This window comes from Marmota monax, unplaced genomic scaffold (assembly GCF_021218885.2).
Source record: "Marmota monax isolate L192 unplaced genomic scaffold, Marmota_monax_Labrador192_F-V1.1 WCK01_AAM20220418_F8-fsc00006, whole genome shotgun sequence".
NCBI classification, from domain to species: Eukaryota; Metazoa; Chordata; class Mammalia; order Rodentia; family Sciuridae; genus Marmota; species Marmota monax.
The window spans coordinates 1,553,179-1,572,644 of NW_026693712.1; the positions used below are offsets into that span (position 1 = coordinate 1,553,179).

The window sequence follows — 19,466 nt, forward strand, 5'->3', positions numbered from 1 at the left end:
TAATTAAATTTTGTGTTACTGGGAATTGAATTCAGCAATCCAGCACTCTACCACTGAGTTATACACCCTAGCACCTATCACATAAAATCTGATTAGGTCATTATACCAAGATTGTTTCTGTTTCTAGAGTTGGATTTACATTCTCACAGTTAATTTCTCAGAAATGAAAATATTCAGCAGGGTTTATTTCTAATTTATAATGACATATTTTATTATTATGGGTGCAAAATGCCTAAATCAGTATAAATAATGTTTCCTTCCTGTAGGCTGATCTACATAGAAAACTAAATTAAAACTTAAAGTTTCTTCATGAGCATGAAATCAGTACACATAAGAGGAGTTACTATATGTGAATCATAGTGAGGAGGCCCAGGATACAGGAGCTGGACAGTAACTGAATGGACACTACTGATTTTTCTTTCTTTGGAATTCTTCCTTTCCATGTTCAAGGCCAATGTTCTTGAGTCTAGACATTTTATGGTTTTGGGTTTAAGGGGGTAGAGTGTAAGTATAGAGGTATGGCCTGTATTCTGTGTTACTGATCCTGTAGTGAGCAGCTGCATTCAAGAAAATATGTCCTGTATGTCAATGATTTTAATCAGCTAGACCAAGGCAGCTAAACCATGTGTCAAAGCAGGAGCCACTGCTCTAGGCTACTTTCCTTGTCTATTTCAGTCATCAAGTAGTGACCTTAGATCATTTATTTTTTAGATTTGGTGCTTGTTTGTTTTCTTCATACCTCTCATGCCTTAGTAACCATTTGTTCTGTCATTTTTAAGTCTTCTTACACATACATACAAGCATTGCTTTTTAGTTTATTTTGTGGCATATCACTATCCCTTTTATTATGTTTTTTCCTTTAAAAAATTTTCTCATTTTTTAAAGCACAGCAATCAGCTTTATATATAATAATTTCTCAGAATACTTGGTGGTAACTGGGAATATGTTTAGAATTTATGTCTTTAGTATTTTGAGGTTGAAGTATGGTATTTAGTCATGCTTTCCTCAAGTTCATCCAAAAAATATACTGGGAGGACAGAAAAATCTTTACATAAATTGTTTAGACCATAGTTTGGTATTTCTATGTACGTTTTTTTAAAAAATATATAATGGTATCCTAGTTCATGCCGATAGTTTGTTTTCAAATAATTTTTCAATTTGACCTTGTCCATCACCCTCATAGATTTTGCACATATATATAACAACTGGTTGTGCGTGAATAATGAAAATGTCACCCCGTGGTAAAAGGACTTTTGCTATGTGATGGTATAATAAAATTTTATTGTTAGTTAAGTACTGGAATCTAGTTGATCAAGTCAGTTATGTGAATTTATTTTTTACCTAGGGCATATTGTATGTAATTTCACTTATGATTGCATAAATTGGCATCTTTTTAAAATTTGTTCTGTTTACATACACATGACAGTAGAGTGTATTTTTGACATATTATACATACATAGAGTATGATTTATTCTAACTAGGATTCCGTTCTTGTGGTTGTACATGATGTGCAGTTTCACTGGTGGTGTTATCATATATGAATATAGGAAAATTATGTTCAATTCATTCTACTGTCTTTCCTATTCCCATTCCCCCTATCTTCCCTTCCTTCCCCTTTGTCTAATCCAGTGAACTTCTACCTTTCCCATATTGTTATTGTGTGTTGGCATCCACCTATCAAAGAGAACATTTGGCCTTTGATTTTTGAGATTGGCTTGTTTCATTTAGCATGATAGTCTCCAGATCTATTCATAAATGGGCATCTTGTACATCTTAAGATTACATACTTTTAGATTGTTATTTGAAGAATTACAGATAATAAAGTACTATGTAGAAGGCACTGTTTTAAGCATATTGTATGTATCTGTTACCTTGTTATACTTTCCTATTGGTTCTTGCCTAAATTTCCTGTATAATTATGATAGTTTTCTTTTTCTTACAGATATTTTCACATTTAATGTTGTATATAGTATTCAAAAGTTTAGTTACTTCTGTCTGTGAGCATATGTGTATAGGGATAATCTTAAAAAAAACATTGATTAAAAAGTCTGATTTATAAAACATTGATTTTTTTTAACAGTTTATTATTTACACGTATAAAATGGGATATTATACAGTATAAAGCATAAACTGTATAATATCATTTAGATGAAATCCAACAATAGGCAAAACTAACCCAAGGTGATAAAAATAAAATAGTGTCTTTGGAAAAGATCATTTACATATTCTGTAGATCATTTGTTATGTTGATTATAGGAGAATATGTAATTAACAAAACTAATGGATCTATCACTTAAAAACTCTGTTTTATTATATGTAAGTATAAAAAAATTTTTTGAAAAGATATTACTGTCAACATTTTTCATATTACCATCTTTGCTCTTTCTTACCTCTTTTGGGGGGAAGGGGATGTTGAGATTTGAACCCAGGGCCTCATTCATTTATGCTAAGCACATGCTCTACCACTGAGGTACACTCTCAACTCCTCATGCTTTTCATTGTCTTCATGTTAACTTAGAACCTTTACATCAGATATACACAGTTCAGAGCTGAATTTGTGGGAATGGGAGAAATAGTGTAAGGGCCAACATTTCCTTAGTCATGAATGTTCAGTGTATATTTTTTCCAGGGTCAAATAGTTGAACATAATAGAAATCCCTAGTGTTTGATCTAATAGCTACATACCATTTATATATTTATGGATGACATCAGTTAATTTTACTTTGAACATGGTGTTGATTTTTATACAGATATAATTTTAGTGAAAAATGCCTAGTAGAATATAAGAGTTGACACCAAAATTTATAACATTTGGAATTGGGGCTTAATGATCTCTTAACTTAAATGTCTTTGTTCATTTGTTTTTTGATTAGGAGCCCATGAAATCCAGAGCACCACAGCTACATTTGGAATACAGATTCTACAAGCAGTTAGGATCTGGAGGTAAAGTCTTACATTAATTAAAAAATTTGAAATAAAATAGAATTGCATGATAGTCATTCTTGAGATTCAAGGAATAGTATTTTAAATTTGATTTAGTCATTTTTAGAGGGGCCAGGGTTGTGGCTTAGTGGTAGAGCGCTTGCCTAGCTGCATGAAGGTACTGGGTTTGATCCCCGGCACCACATAAAAAATAATAATAATAATAATAATAATAATAATAATAAAAACAAATAAAATAAAGGTATTGTGTCCATCTACAACTAAAAAAATAAAAAATAAAAAAAGAGACATTTCTTGCAGGCTGTGCTTACCAGACATTGTCTTATTATAGTCTGAAAGGCCCTTATTTATTTTAAATATGAAAATTGGGAGCTTTTAGTTGGTGTTAGCACAGATTGAGAATATTATAAAAAAATTGAGAATATAAAATACATATAGTTTCCATATTCTTAGCCTTTTGAGCAATATTATAGCTATTGAAGTTTATTGTGGTCTTGTAATAGACTGAAAAATGGTACCATTAAAGATAGTCATATGATAATCCCTGGAACCTGTAAATGTTACTATATAGCAAAGAGTTTGTAGACATGATTTTTTTATAACTTTTTTTCTTTTGAGAGAGAGAGAGAGAGAGAATTTTTTTAATATTTATTTTTTAGTTTTCGACGGACACAACATCTTTGTTTGTATGTGGTGCTGAGGATCGAACCTGGGCCGCACGCATGCCAGGCGAGCGCGCTACCGCTTGAGCCACATCCCCAGCCCGACATGATTAAATTAAGGAATTTGAGATGGAAAGATTATTTTGGATTATCTGGGCAAGTCCTAAGTGCAATCACAAACAACATCCTTGTAAGAGAAAGGCAGAGAGTTATTTTATATACACAGAAAAGTAGAGGGCAGTGTGACCATGGGGGAAAGATGGACTGATACTTCCATAAACCAGGGAATGCTTGTAGCTATGAAGTCTTTCTTGGAAGAGGCATTTAGGATTATCTCCTGGAGCCTATAAAGAGAGCGTGGACTTGCCAGCCCCTTGAGACTGATTTCAGACTTCTGCTATCTAGATTTTCAAAGAATACATTTCTGTTGTTTTAAGCCATCAGTCTTTTATTAATTGTCACAGTAACTGAGAAAATAACAGAAGTGTATTTTTATATAAACTTTGGATTCAAGTGAAAATGAATATTGTGTGTCATTGGAAAAAATTAATGGAAACATTTTGTACTGTACCTTATATTTCTTCTGTTAAAGCTTTTCACAGCTCTAGTTTTGTGTACTCTTATTCTTTTAAGCATAATAAATTTACTTGTACAGTTTTTTTTTAATAATGTAGGTAGTGTGTTTTGTTTCCCCAGATTTAATAAAATGGAATTTTTATGTATTATTATTTTTATCACGTATTCTTTTGTAAGCTTGTTTACATTATTATTATTTTTATTATTATCATGTATTCTTTTGTAAGCTTCGTAGAGCTATTTCTTCATATATTATAGAGATTTGTGGGTTGTTTTTATAAGAGTAAAACTTTACAAATGAGTCATTGCAGGGACAAGTTTAAAATTTTGTGTTAAAGCATCTAATGCTATAAACAACAACAACAACAACAACTACTACTACTACTTTTCTTCCTCCCCCCGCCTCCCCCCTTAAGTTCTTGTGGTACTGGGGATTAAATTCAGGGCCAAGCACTTGCTAGGCAAGTACTCTATCACTGAGCATCCCCTACCCTACAATAGGCTTTGTATAATGCATTTTTAAGTCTGATACAAACAGGCCTTTGTTAGCTTTCCATATTGCTATGACAGAACACCTGAGGTAATTAATTTATAGGGAGGAAAGATTTATTTTGGTTCATGGTTTCAGTCTATGGTCAGTTGACCCTGATGTTTTGGGTCTGTGCCAGTAGTAATATATCATGGCAGGAGTACATCCGTGGAGGAATTCTGTTCTGCTTGTGGCAGCTTGGATTCAGAGAGAGGGAGGAAGGGGCCAGGTCCTAAATCTCCTTCAAGGGCACATCTCTACTGACTTAACTTTCTTCTACTAGGCCCTATGGTAGAGGTTTTACCATCTTTCAGTAGTGCCACAGGCTAGCAACTAAACCTTTAATAGATGGGCTTTTGGAAGACACTCTACATCCACATGGTAGCAGGACCTCGGTTACCAGAATTAACACTGACAAATGAGTTTTAAGTTACAGCGATTAAACTAATTGTATGTAAATCCATACATGTTAGTTAGGACTGTCAGGTAAGAAGTTAAGTAGAAAAGAAGAAAACAACACAAATTTATGACATAGATGCTGAAAATTCCAGGAAATAATCTACAATATGCGAGATTGCTTTATCCAGGGTTTCAAACACTGTCATCAATATCTTGACTATTTATGATTTACTGTTCTTTGTATGTATAAGCTCCACTGTCTGGTTGCCTCTGCTTAAAGATGGCAAAGGTAGCCATCATAGACTAGGCTTAGCAATTATAAAAACATCCTTTTTTTCTAAAAATTCTCCAGCAAAAGTGCTAGGACTAAATTTTACTGTTTTATATTGAGTCCCATTCTTCCTTTGTTTGAGTCACTATGAATTTGCTTGCCCAAAGTGAGGTTATGTGCACATCCCAGGAACTACCTGGACCTTAGGAACTGAGATTGGGAACAATGGTTGTCTATTGGGAAATTGAGGTGCTGTTAGAAGGCAGATTGGGTACTATGAAGATAAAAACACATGGTTCTATCTAGTAAAGTAGTAGAACTTTTATTTAGAAAATGGTTTAATTTGATAAGAATAAATAAGTCAATTTGGAATTTAGTTGTATTGAGTAATAAAAGTATACTTTTAGTATCTTAATATTCACCCATTTTAACTTTAAATTAAACATACATTTATATATCTTTTTGCAGTCACATACCATAGGACTACTGTGTAGCACAGGTGCAGGTACCACCCTTTGGGTAGCTTTTATACTTAAGGAGGTTTCCTGCTGCCATGGTATTATTTCTATAGATTGAAATGTGAATTGTATTGCCAGAAGTTGTATATAATAGTGGCTGTGAAACTATGATAAATGTGATATTTTCGAATATTTCATGAGTCACATGAATTTTGAATATTTTTTTTTATTTATATCAGTTGTGAAGTTAAAAAAAAAAAACAAAAAATACCTTTAAGTACCTATGTGAACCTTATAGAAAAACAAGAGTGCTTAATTGGGAGAACTGGTGACCCAAACAATTTTATTTTGGAATTGATAGCTGGAATGATTATATTTTCAGATTGTTCTTAATCATATATGAGCCTTTTCAAGCAATCTCAACCTATAAATCATGCAGTATAATATTTTATTTTGATAACTTGCTTGTTAGCATTTTCTTTAAAAATATATTAAAGTTATACTTAATTAATATGCAGAATATATAAATAATTCCTAAAACTTAACAAAAATAGAACCAATTCAATTAAAAAATGGGTAAGGAACTTTAACTCAGCATCACTAATAAATAAAGGAAATGCAACTCAGAATCTTATTGAGATGCCACTTCACCCACTTCAGTATAGCAACTAAACAAACAAAACTAAAACCAGAAAACAGCAGGTATTAGTGTGGATGTGGAGAAATTGGAATTCTTGTACATTAATGGTGGGAATTATAAAATGGTGCAGCCACCATGGAAAATTGGGGGTTCCTCAGTAAATTAAACAGAATACCATTTGATTTAGAAATTCCACTTCTGGATACATATGTAAAAGAATTGAAAGCAGGGACTGCAACAGATAATTGTACACCCATGTTCATAGCAGTATTGCAGTAGCCAAAAGCTGTAAGCAAGTCAGATATCTGTTGATAGAAAAATGTGGTGCATAATTTCTGTCGAATATTATTCATTAAAAAGGAAAGGAATTTTTGAGACATGTTACAATATAGATGCACCTTAAGGATGTTGTGCTGAGTTGCAGAGGCCGGTCAGAAAAAGCCATATACTCTATGATTCCACTTTCTTGAGGTACCTAAGTAGACAGATGCATACAGACAGAAATTATAAGGGTAGAGCTTATGGGAGAATAAAAATGGAAATTATTGTTTAAAGGGTGTTTTAGTTTAAGATGATGAAAAATTTCTGGAGACTGATAATGGTGATAGTTATACAACAATGTGAATGTACTTAGTGCCACTGAACTGTACATTTAAAATGATTAGAATGATAAACTTATGTTATGGATTTTTGCCATAATAAAGAATAAATTAAAAGGAAAGATTTATTTAGAATTATTTAGTGAGGTATCTGTGAAAACGTAAACAATTTGTCTGGTTCTGTCTGAGTTTTAGTCCTCCTGTAAGTTAGTGTGTCTAATTTTCCTTTCACCTAGCATCCCTGGAAACATCCCTCTTTTTTTTTTTTTTTTAATTTACTGAATCTGTTATATATGATCAAAAGTTTGTTTTCAGTGTGCATATGAAGGAGTGACTTACATTACTTAGCTTTAGCTAAGGATGAGAATATTGTTTTATCCCATTGTCACTTTCTGTGATAGCAAATTTAATGTACTAAATAATCTTGTTTTCTCACATCTACTTAGCATTCCCTAAGTAAAATGAAATTCTAGATTTGGGAATCATCAGTACCGAGATGGTTTTGAAAGCAAAGGGAATGTACAAGATCTCCTTGGGAGAGTACAGGGATGGATAAGAGTAAAGGATTGAGGACGAAGCTGTGGGGTCCATTGTGTTGGGTAGGAATGATTTGACTGTTAGTGACAAAAATTGTGATACAAGTAGCTTAAACAAATAAAGGATATTACATAAGAAAATAAATAAGGAGTTGTGGGGCAGGCAATCGTAGGATTGGCATAACTGCTCAGCCTCCTATCCTTTGTGTGTAACTTTCTTCTTACAATCCAGGATCTTTTGTAATAAGAGCGAGGGAAGAGAGGATCAAATGAACATCTGTATAAAGACAAGTTCCAATTCTTTGTCTCCTTTATGCACGAATGTCTCTACTGGAATCAGAAGTTCAGTGTACCTAGAATTGAACTCTTCTTTTCACCTTCCAGTGATTTTCCTCTCTTCCAATAGACCTGTTTGGTCTTCTAGATTACCAAATTTTATGAGTTGCACACCCATTCAAGCTGAAATGTTAGTCTCTTCAGTGATTTTGGCCTGTTGGGATAGTCAAAATGTTCTGTCAGTTCTGTCTCAGAATCCCTCTTGATTTCATTCTCTTCTTTTTGTCCCCATTGTCACTTTCATTTGAATTGACTTCCTTTTGTACATCTAACCTTCTTCTTCCTTACACCTCTTCATAGGAGTTCATCATTTAGCATAGAGACCAAATTTCTTCCTCTTTCTACTATCTACTTTTTAGTTGCATTCAATTTATTATTATTTGAATAATATTATTTCACATGTCTATATTCTCCTTTCTGGAATATCTTTCTTTCCTAGTGAATTCCTTCCTTCCTTTAACCCTGAGCTAAATGTCACTCAGTTTGAAGTGCATTTGCTGACATCTGTTTGTTGCTCTTCAGAAAAGGGGCTTTTACTTTGATCAGATATTATTTTAAATGTACTTTTATTTTTCTTTTATTATATGTTACTATTTGTTTATGTTGAGGACAGTGATAATGATATGTTCACCTTTTCCTTCTTGGAACTGAACAAAATGAATACCAATTGTAGGTCCTTGGTAAATAGTTGTAATGATAAATTGTTAAATGAGGAAAATAGATGTCTTTTTTTCATTATATGTGAATTTGTGATATATAATCTCCAGATTTCCTATAGCCTTGTCACATCTGCGATCATATGTTTAAAACTTGGTATCTTAACCTTAGTGTGAAATTGCAATATTATTAAATTTGAGTTTATTTTACTTTTCGATAAGTAATACCATTTCAAGTTTTTATTTATTTTAACTGATTTTTTTGTATTATTCTATAATTAGGTACATTTAATTCTTGATTTTAGTGAACTAGAGATAGAAGAAAATTAATGCTAATATTTAAATTAATGGAAATGGTAAACCAAGGTAATATGCAGAAGGTTTTATAATAAAACTTTATAAAAAGTTTATTAAAGTTTATATAGACTTTTCTGGACTGTACAATTCAGCCATCTAAAGAATTCATTTTCCAGAGAAAGACTTTAATTGTTACAAATTTTTATTTGCTTAAAATGCATTTGAATTATTGATGTTACATGAAAATGCATGGAAATATTTTAAGATTTTATGGGAAAGTTTGTTATGAAGATCTGTGAGTCTGAGTAATGCTTTTTTATATTAACTTATTTCTTTGACATCAGAAAGTTGAAGTAGGCTATGTGGCAGAAACTTGGCAATTAATTCCTTTTTAAAAATATTTATTCTTAATTTTTAGGTGAACACAATATTTTTATTTTACATTTATGTGGTGCTGAGGATCGAACTTAGTGCTTCCTGCACGCTAGGCAAGCACTCTACCACTAAGCCACAATCCCAGCCCTAATTAATTCCTTTTTATCATAGGAAGTAAAATAACTTTTTCTGTTATAGTTACTTCTTATCTGAAAAAGTAAAGATTCTTAGCAAATCTCTGACTATAGAAATGATATTAAAAATATTCCTCAAGATCATGCAGACAAGGCTGGGTGTGGTGGTACACACATGTAATCCCAGGGGCTCGGGAGGCTGAGGCAGGAGGATTGTGAGTTCAGAGCCAGCCTTGGCAACTTAGTGAGGCCCTAAGCGACTCTGTGAGACCCTCTCTCTAAATAAAATACAAAAAAAGGGCTGGGGATGTGGTTTAGTGGTTAAGCACCTGGTTTTAATCCCTGGTACCCCACCCCTTCCCCCAAAAGGATCATGCAAACATTAAATCATAATTTCTTAAGTTAGTAGCCTGACTTTTTGAGGGGTTCTTGAACTGTATAGTTCAAAACAGTGATTAAATGATAGCAGCAGTGGCTGTTTTTAAAATTGTAACTTTATAGTATTCCCTTCTCGGAGCTGTTAGAAAAATTTCTCTTCCTTTTTTACACAAGCTCCACTCCCCCTTGATTTGTGTCTTGCTAAAAATGTGAGGATTTTTGTGTATCTTACATGTTTTACTTTGATTCCGTCCCTACATGTTTTGGACGCCTCTAGTTAATTTTTTTTCTAAGACTCTTTACTTCTTTCTGTTAACTCCATAATTGTTTTAATCAGCTTTTTCATTGCTGTGACTGAAAACCATACCAGCACAACTATAGTGGGGAGGAAAAGTTTATTTAGGGACTCAGTTTCGGAGGTCTTAGTTCATAGACAGCTGGCTCCAATTTTTAGGGCTTGAGGGGAAGCAGAACATCATGGCAGAAGAATGTGGCAGAAGGAAGCATCTCACATGATGATCAGAAGGCAGAGAGAGGTACTCCACTGGCCAGATACAAAATATATACCTCAAAGCCATGCCCCAATGCCCCAGATCCTCCAGCCACACCCCACCTGTCTTCAGCTACCACTCAATTAATTCCATCAGGTGATCAATTCACTGATTGAATTAATGTTGTCATAACCTGATCATTTCTTCTTTGAACCTTCTTGCATTGTCAAGATAATGATAAATCAAGATAATAATAATAATGTATGGAAATTTTATCAAATTACTTACTTTTGAGAAGGATTGTGGGTAATAGTTCAAGCTTTATAAACATTTTGAGTAATACCTAAAATTCATTTTGTTCAGCATTGCATGATCAAATTTCTCAGACCACTTTATAAAAATTTTGTTGTCTCTCTATATCTTATAAGATTCTGTGTGATAAAACAAAAGAAATATTGTAAAAAGCATGAAAGTAAGTGATTTATTGGAATAATGCCTATTGTATTTTAGTATTACTAAAAATCATGAAGAATACTATAGGTTGGGTTAGTCATTATATAAATGTACTCAACCTAGATAACCAATATTTATGTACCAAATTCTTAAGAGTTCCTTTGTCTTAGTTGTCACATTTTGAAAATGGGTAATATTTCTAATTCTTGTTGGGGTCTCTATGGGAATTTCTGTAAGTTTTGTTGCTAAAATTGACGAATTTATAGGTAAATATGCATGTTTATTGTTACTATGGTATTAGCATCATAGTAAAGAATATGAAGTTTTTCTATCAAAGTTGTAGTTTACAGAGAATGTATACATTTAAAGAATGCCATGCATTGTCAATAAGAAAGAAGTTTGGTTTATATGATATAGTCATTAAGACTATAATGTGTGTTGTATGGTAGGTGTTATATTTTTCAGTAATTTACCAAGAAGAATCTTAAAAAAATAAACCATGCTTTTTAACAGGGTATCTAAATTGTAATGAGGGACTTAACTTTTCTTAAATACTGAAATATTTAAAAAATTTTAATACAATATTAAAAAGATAGAATGTATAAAACCATGAAAAATATGGTAATTTCATATTTATTTTTGCATTAAATGTACTTTTGCATGTTGCAAGAAAAAAAGGCTTATAACATTGTGCATTGGAGTTGTATAAGAATAATAGTCATTTTTTCCATAATTATTTAGTCCCCAAAAGATAATAAACTAAATTCTTTTTAATTTTTGGAGAATTACACTTTTACTTGTTTGTAAGTGGTGTAATTTTTTATCTTTGAATTTTAGAATAATTTCTAAATGTATAAATAGAATTTTCACAGAAATGATGTTGCTTATTTCTCCAGTAAGGAGACTTGATTTCTTTTATTTGGGGTAATTGGTAAAATTTTATAGCTACGTGTAGGTATTGTATTATTTTAACAAAAGGATTCTTGCCAAGTCTATAACTCACTGTACCTATTTGTTCATATCTGCACTTACAGCTAGGACAACAGTTCTCAAAAATTTGGGTCTCAGGATTTTTAAATTTTTATCTTATTATTTATTTATTTATCTTGAGGATTTAACCCAGGGGTACTTTACCATTGAGCTGCATCCCTAGTTCTTTTCATTTCTTTGAAGACAGGGTCTCACTGTTACTGAAAGCCTCACTAAATTGCTGAGGCTTGATGAGTTTATACACACACACTTACACACACACACTTACACACATAACATTAAAATCTTATTTAAAAAGTAATACCTGATTGTATTTTGAATAACACATTTAATCAGTAGTATTATAAGATGTAAATAGCAGCAGTTTGTTCTTCACAGTTATCTCTGAAGACAGTTAAAATTGTATTCCACAGGATGGGTTTAGCATAATTCATTTATATAATTAGTCTAGCATTGGTGGATATTTAGGTAATTGCCAGTTCTTTTTTTCAACTCCAAGGAACAATACAGCTTGAAAATCATTGTGTGCATACTTTTGCTTACTTTGAAAAGCAAAGGATAATTTCCCTTCAAATCTAATTCATATTCTCACCAACACTTCAACCCATGATTTTTCGACCTTGATTAATAAGTCTTTAAATTATGTATACTGTTTGGTACTATACCAAAACTTGAAAATAGGAGTTTCTTACAAGTGAGTTATAATGTAGAGTGAGAAGCCTTATCAAAAAAATTTTTCTACTTATATTAAAATCCATTGTACTTTGGACCACTTATCCATGCATGTAACTTATGTGCATTGTCTTTTGGAAGATACTGGTTCACTGAGTTATGCATATATTTCAAATATTGATGTTTTATTACTTAAATCAAAATAGTTAATATCATTACAGTTTCATCAGAACAAATTTGTAAGTTGGGAAGCTGTCAAAGCTACCTTGGCAGATAAAAATTTTGCACAACTCTAATTATTGCTTGAAAGCTTGAATATTATTAGCTATTGTTGGTAACAAATAATTTTGTTGACATCTTCCTTGAAGTAATAGGGTCTCTTTGTCCATCCTCTTTTATTTTTTTCTTTTAGGTCCTGGAGAGTGAAACCAGGGCTTTGCATTTATTAGGCAAGTGTTCTACCTCTAAGCTACATCCCCAACCCTCTTTGTTCATTCTCAAGCATACTTTTTATTTGTTTTATGCACTTGTCAGGGGACACAGGATACACAGCAGGATAGTGTAAAGATCTTACTTAATTGGCTTTATTTTTGATTCCAGAGTCCTGCAATACTTTCCTTAAAACAGAATAAAGTGTTCTGAAGAGCTGAGCAGAAGAGTTGGGTTTTATAGAAGAGAAGGGCTGAAAAAAAGCAGAAACAAAGGACAAAAAGTAGATTGGTCATTTCGAAGTTATTTATTTATTTATTTTTTGTAGGGCTTTGGGGACAGAAAGACAGAACAATAGAAACATAACTGGTTAACACCAGATTACTGAGCCAGGTGCAGTGGCATACACCTGTAATCCTAGCTACTCTGCAGGTTGGAAGCTGTGGAAGGAGGATCGTGAATTTTATGCCACACATGGACCATTTGGGGAGACCCTGTCTCAAAATAAAATTTTAAAAAGGTCTGGGGATGTTGCTTAGTGGTAGAGTGCTTGCCTGTTAACATGCCAAACCCTGTGTTCAATCCCTAGAGCAAAACAAAAACCCTGAGGTTACTTTATGCTGCTGCTTTTTTGTAAGGATTAAAGCAGAGGGAACTTCATTATCATTATCATGATGATTGAAACTAGCCTTTGAGACATTTGGTTGTTCTCTCTCATTTTTCCTGGTTTCTTAAAAGTTCAGATAAATAGCTTGATTTCCTTTAGTGATGTTGAACTTTAGCACAGGTGACTCCATTTTGACTTTTAGTAAATTCATTTGGGGTCTGTTGCAGGAGTCTGACCTCCAAATAGTGGCCCCCTGTACTTTTTATTTAAAGCACCATTGAATTAAAATAGTGAGATCTCTAAGTGGTTTTCCTTTTTTTTTTTTTTTTTTGAATCTTTAAAAACACTTGAAAAAAATTCAGTCATTTAATAAACTAAAAGTCTGTAGTTACCTTATTCAGAGATCATTTCTCAATCACTTTTTTAGGAAATAAGTGGTGACTCAGAAGGAATTAGAGAAGTCCTATGACAGTCCTTTCATGAAAGAACTTCAAAACCTGTTAATTTTAAATTCTACATATAATTGAAGCAAGCTTTGATAATCTTGTTTCCTTGTACCTGCAGATCAGAAGCAACAAACTAAAGAGTGGAAATGAGTTATTAGAGGTTGTTAAATTGACAGCATAAAAACTGATAACTTCCAGTGGCATGGAGGGGGAGAAAAAGCATTGTGGAAAGAATTTTAAAGGCTTGATAGCTAAGAGCTGTTGAAAAGTTCTAGTAGTTGAGTGCCGTTTATAAGTTTTAATTATGAGTTTCAGCTCTTAATGTATATACATAGTAAAAATAAGCTATCAGAATTGGAATAAACTTTAGTGAGCCTCTCTCTATTTCTGAAACTTTTCTGTGCATTTTCACACTTGAGGGGTGGATTTGACACATATGATGAGACTGGGTATTGTAGGAGTGGCTTATACTAAGATTGTGGTTCCAGGTGCTAAGGGGAAATGGGACAAAGTATGGGATTTGTGTGTGTGCATGTGTATGTGTATGTGTGTAAATGTGTTTGTGTGTTTGCAGAGGTATTGACAAATACACATGGGAACATATCAGTGTTTCAGTTTCTGAAGAGGGGATTATGTGTATAGCTTGAACTTGTTTCCTCTATCCCTGCTGTGCAATATTGTCTCTCTTTCTAGCCCCCAGATGTTGTGCTGCCTAACTCATGTTCGCATTGAAATATACTAGTCTTATCCAGACTACCACTACAGGCCAACTTGAGAGGCTGAGTGGCACACAGCTGAGTTGGAGAACATCAGGCTAGACTAAGAACCTAGTTGTCCTGGTTTCTATTTTGGTGTGTTCTATTCTGGTGCTGCAATAATTTATATTCAAAATGATAGGTCATCAACAAGAATTTATCCATGTTTCCCAAATTTCTTATTAAAAAGAAAGGGAAGTTTTAGAAATTATATTTTAGAAAGATTTTTCTCCCTTTTAAAGTTACTGGAAAAAAATTATTTGAAATTTTTTCAGACATTTGTGGTAGAGGAACTTCATTTTTCTTGTGATAAATAAATAGATAAATGAATTGTTAAGGTAAATTGATTACTTGCTATATGTTAGATTATTGGAAATCTGCTCTTAAAATACAGGTGAATTCTGGGCATTTAGGCTTTATGTTTGGAGTGTGTGTTATTTTGTATGGCTGCACAATGAATTATTACTAACTCAGTATCTTAAAACAAGGGACTTTTTTATATCACAATTTTCATGGGTCAGGAGTCCAGGCATGGCCTAGCTGGATTGTCAGTTTAAGGTGAGAGCGTGGCCTATGATCTGATATGGAACTCAGTTCTAAGCCTATTAGTTTGATTTTTTTTTAACCCAAAATATTTTTATTGCTATATTAGCAGTGGATTTTTTTTGTATATGTTTCTAAGGGCCACAAAAACTAGATTGAAGGAACAAATCAAATTGAAGTCCTAGATTAAAATGTTTGGTTTAAAGAATTTTCTATAACAAATTTTATGTTTAGGTTTGAAAAGTTATGTAACCTTTCATGAAAATATCATGAAGGATTTTTCTGCACTATACTAAATGTTTTCCTTAAGAAAAAAAAATTAAGATATCTAAAGTATATTAGATTAAGATTACAAGACATCTTAGATATCTCTATATCATAGATCTTTTGAACATGCATCTTTTTACAGAATTAATCATATACAAAAATGTTTATTTCATTATGGACCATAAAGAAATGAGTTGGTGACAACTATCCTTTGCACAACATTATCAATTCACTTCAGCCACAAGCATGTCCTTGATATGTGTGTAAAAGAAATAGGTTCATTTACCCCTCATCAAAACTTATACAGATTTACTTAGAAGTAAAGACAAAGGTGTAGAAATGTGAAATATGTTGTGTAATTTTTCTTTCAAACAACATTCTAAGAAGCTTGATGGTTTTTGCTAGAATTTGGCTTCTCATTGCTATAGGATCAAGGCCCTCAGTTGCTAGAGGCTTTTCCCTGGCATATGACTCTTTCCACAACAATATGGTTTGCTTTTTTAAGGCCAACCAGAGTGGTTTACTTTCTTAAGGCCATCAGGAGAGCCTCTCTTTGCTCCTTTTAATATCTATGATTCTAGAGCTTTTTAAAGGATTAACCTGATTAGGCCAGACTTATCAAGATACTCTGCCTTTTGATTGACGAATGTCAACTGATAGGGACATTAATTTTATTCGTGTTGTGTGTGTGTGTGTGTGTGTGTGTGTGTGTGATTGTGTGTGTCTATGTATATAAATAAGCAAACTTAACCTAGCTAGAATATTAGAGTGAAATCCTAGAAATCATGCCACATTCAAAGGAAGAGTACTTGTACACCAGATGTTGGGAATCTGGTGGGTCATTTTAGCAGTCTGTCTGTCACACGGTTATTAAAGACAGTAGTGACTCCCTTGTTCAATAAAAATGGATTTTTTCCTATGTTCTGAGCATTCTCTAGGCCATGGAAATATAAAGCTAGGCCATGGAAATATAAAGCTAGGAAAGCCTAATGTATGAGATGATGGAGAGACAGACAATAAAGTATTATTTATAATGTCATTCAGTAATGCAATAAGTATTATTTATAATGTCATTCAATAATTTTCAATGTGAACACTGAAAGAGAAGGTATAGGAAGGGTGTAGAAGTTCAGTCAGGAAAAGTTTACTGAATATCTGGAAAAAGTAAAGATACTGCTGTAGTTCTTGAAAGTATAAAATTAAAAAAATTGTTTATTGATTTCCTAGGAAGAAAGGCTTAATAGTTAAGATAATGAAATTATTAAATGACTTTTCTTTTCCTGTAGATGGTATACCTCAAGTTTACTATTTTGGCCCTTGTGGTAAATACAATGCTATGGTGCTGGAACTGCTGGGACCTAGTTTGGAAGACTTGTTTGACTTGTGTGACAGAACTTTTTCTCTTAAAACAGTTCTCATGATAGCTATACAACTGGTAAGTAAAGCAGGGTGTTTTGGAGTTGTTTGAAAAGTTATGTGTTTTGTTAGTTACAAATTTTAAATGAAAATTTAAATTAAAGTTTTGTGACATTATTTTGAGAGCATTTGATTCACTTAACACAAATGTTTCTACTTTCATATGGCCTTTCTAGAATGGCTATAACTGTCAAGTGCATTTATTTGTATGAAAATTGGTATCTTTAAGAACAGAATGCTTACTTTGTTAGTTGTTTCTGGTACTCTTTCTTGTTTAAGGTGAATACTGAAATAGTACCCTCAGAAACATGGATTTTTGGTAATAAATTTTAATGAATTAATAAGAAATAAATTATTGAGTGTCTTACTGATTATTTAAATTTCAGGGAATGTATGGGAAAACAATTCAGAGGATGATATTGAGACAGTTTTGAAATAAATGCCAATATTAGTATGCTGTAATAGTCTTAAAATTGTTTTTTGTTTGACTTATTAGTTCTACTTCTACAAATTTATCATATGGAAATGTTCAGATGTATTTAAAGTTTGATGTGCAAAGATTGGTACTAAAAAATGGGAACAACACAAATGTGCAAAATTAACAAGATAAGTTGGGTAAATTGTTAATAGCCATAAATAATATGCAGTTAAAGCATGTACTAAAAGAATGTTTATGACCTGGAATATGCTCATATGTATTGTTAATGAAACGCTTGGATCTTGGAATATTATATCTTATACAATCCAAAGTAATAAACAAACTAGAATGGGCTGTATGACTGTATATTTGCATTGCATTGTTAACCATGATCCTTATTAAATGAAAGATTTTTAAATTTTCTTATTTGTAGTGTCTTATTTTGTGATAGTTTGTATATTAAATATTATTTGAGGGTCTATAAAACAGTTCATATAAATGTAATATATTATTAGATTTGGATTCCAAAATTTTCTAGTTTCAAGATTTTATTTTTCAGTGTTTAATACCTAGGAAAATAAAAACGTTATATAAATGTTATATAAAAGAAATACTGAATGTTGCTTGACTTTATTGTTGTTTTTAATTGAACAATTTAAACACTTGCATTTCTTCAGTATAATTATAAAAGTTGCTTGATTATTATAGCCAGATGCCTATAATTCCAGATGCTTGGGAGGTTGAGGTGGGAGGATTGAAAGTTCAGGGTCAGCCTGGGAAAATTTAGAAGACCCTGTCTCAAAAAATAAAAATGGCTGGGAGAGTAGCTCAGTGGGAGAGTGACCCTGGGTGTGTTCTTCAGTACCAGGAAAAAAACAAAAGTTGCCCTTTTATTGAACTGAGGAAGAATAGTGCAGCCTTAGGGGTATGTCTGTTAATACTTCTGAGTTCTTTTTTTTTTTTTTTTTTTTAAATCAGTAAAGCTTTTTGATTTTATGAGACAGTATCCTCTGTTAATGTTGATTGAGTCAAACTTGCTGATATGAAAAGAATTCATAAAATTTGAACACTTTCATTCATCAGTGACCATAATAGTAAGGGCAAACATTTAAAATCATAATTGGTTATATATATGTACATTTGAGTAATTATAGACATATCTTGCTTTTAAAGTGTTGAAATAATTTATTTTTTGTTGTTTTCATTGTGATTATTCTCTCTTGCCTCTATCTCTATCGTTTTTTCTTATGTTAATCAAAACCTAAAATAAAATTCCTCTTCTTTATTTCTTTAACCCAGATTTCTCGCATGGAATATGTTCATTCAAAGAACTTGATATACAGAGATGTAAAACCTGAGAACTTCTTAATAGGACGACCAGGAAACAAAACCCAGCAAGTTATTCATATAATAGATTTTGGTTTGGCAAAGGAATACATTGATCCAGAGACAAAGAAACATATACCCTACAGAGAACACAAGAGCCTTACAGGAACAGCTAGATATATGAGCATAAACACACATTTAGGAAAAGGTATGTGTACCTTTAGTAAGTATGGATGTTTGAATTCAGCAGCTATGCTCACAATATATTTATGTTTGTTATTATGGTTTCTTTCTTTGCTATTTACCACAGTTTGTATTGTGATTTTCACTTATCATGTACAATTAGAGTTTACTTTCATTTATATTGTAATAATACTTTTAAAATAAGTGCCATAGAGTAAATGAATGACAGATTTCGTTACATTCATTTTATCTCTTTTCCACCCTGTAACTTGAGATGTTCAACTTGGATACAGTTAGGGGTCTACATATATACATATGATTATGCTATTAAAGAATATGAGTAAATGCCTACTTTTAATTGAATTTGTTGCATATGAAATTTTTTATTAAGACTGTAGCTTTTCTATATGGCTAGCCAGGGAAGCAGCAAGCATATCCTCTAGAGGGGGCAGAACTGGCTTCTAATGCTGGCTTAACTATATCCTAATTATATGACTTCTGCTAAGTTCTTAAACTTTTTAAGGGAATTTCTTATTTGTAAGAAGAGTAAAAATTATTACTAACATTTCACTGTTTTTGTAGTTTTTCTTTTTCCTGGTGTAGTATCTAATATCATAATTAAATAATTTGTTATATCACCAGTCTTTTCAGCTGGAGAATTCCTTGGACTTTCTTCAAGTT

At 32.3% G+C, this 19,466-nt stretch overlaps 1 protein-coding gene across 10 annotated transcripts in view; it reads left to right on the forward strand.

The window, feature by feature from the left end:
• Csnk1g3 (casein kinase 1 gamma 3) overlaps positions 1–19,466 on the forward strand; it is a 112,139-nt gene that overhangs the window by 36,838 nt on the left and 55,835 nt on the right. For all 10 annotated transcript variants that reach the window (XM_058584204.1, XM_046460116.2, XM_046460115.2 and 7 more), the window contains exons 4-6: positions 2,874–2,943; positions 16,729–16,877; positions 18,576–18,810. In XM_058584204.1, the coding sequence (XP_058440187.1) occupies positions 2,874–2,943; positions 16,729–16,877; positions 18,576–18,810 (454 nt within the window). The remainder of the gene's footprint in view (positions 1–2,873; positions 2,944–16,728; positions 16,878–18,575; positions 18,811–19,466) is intronic.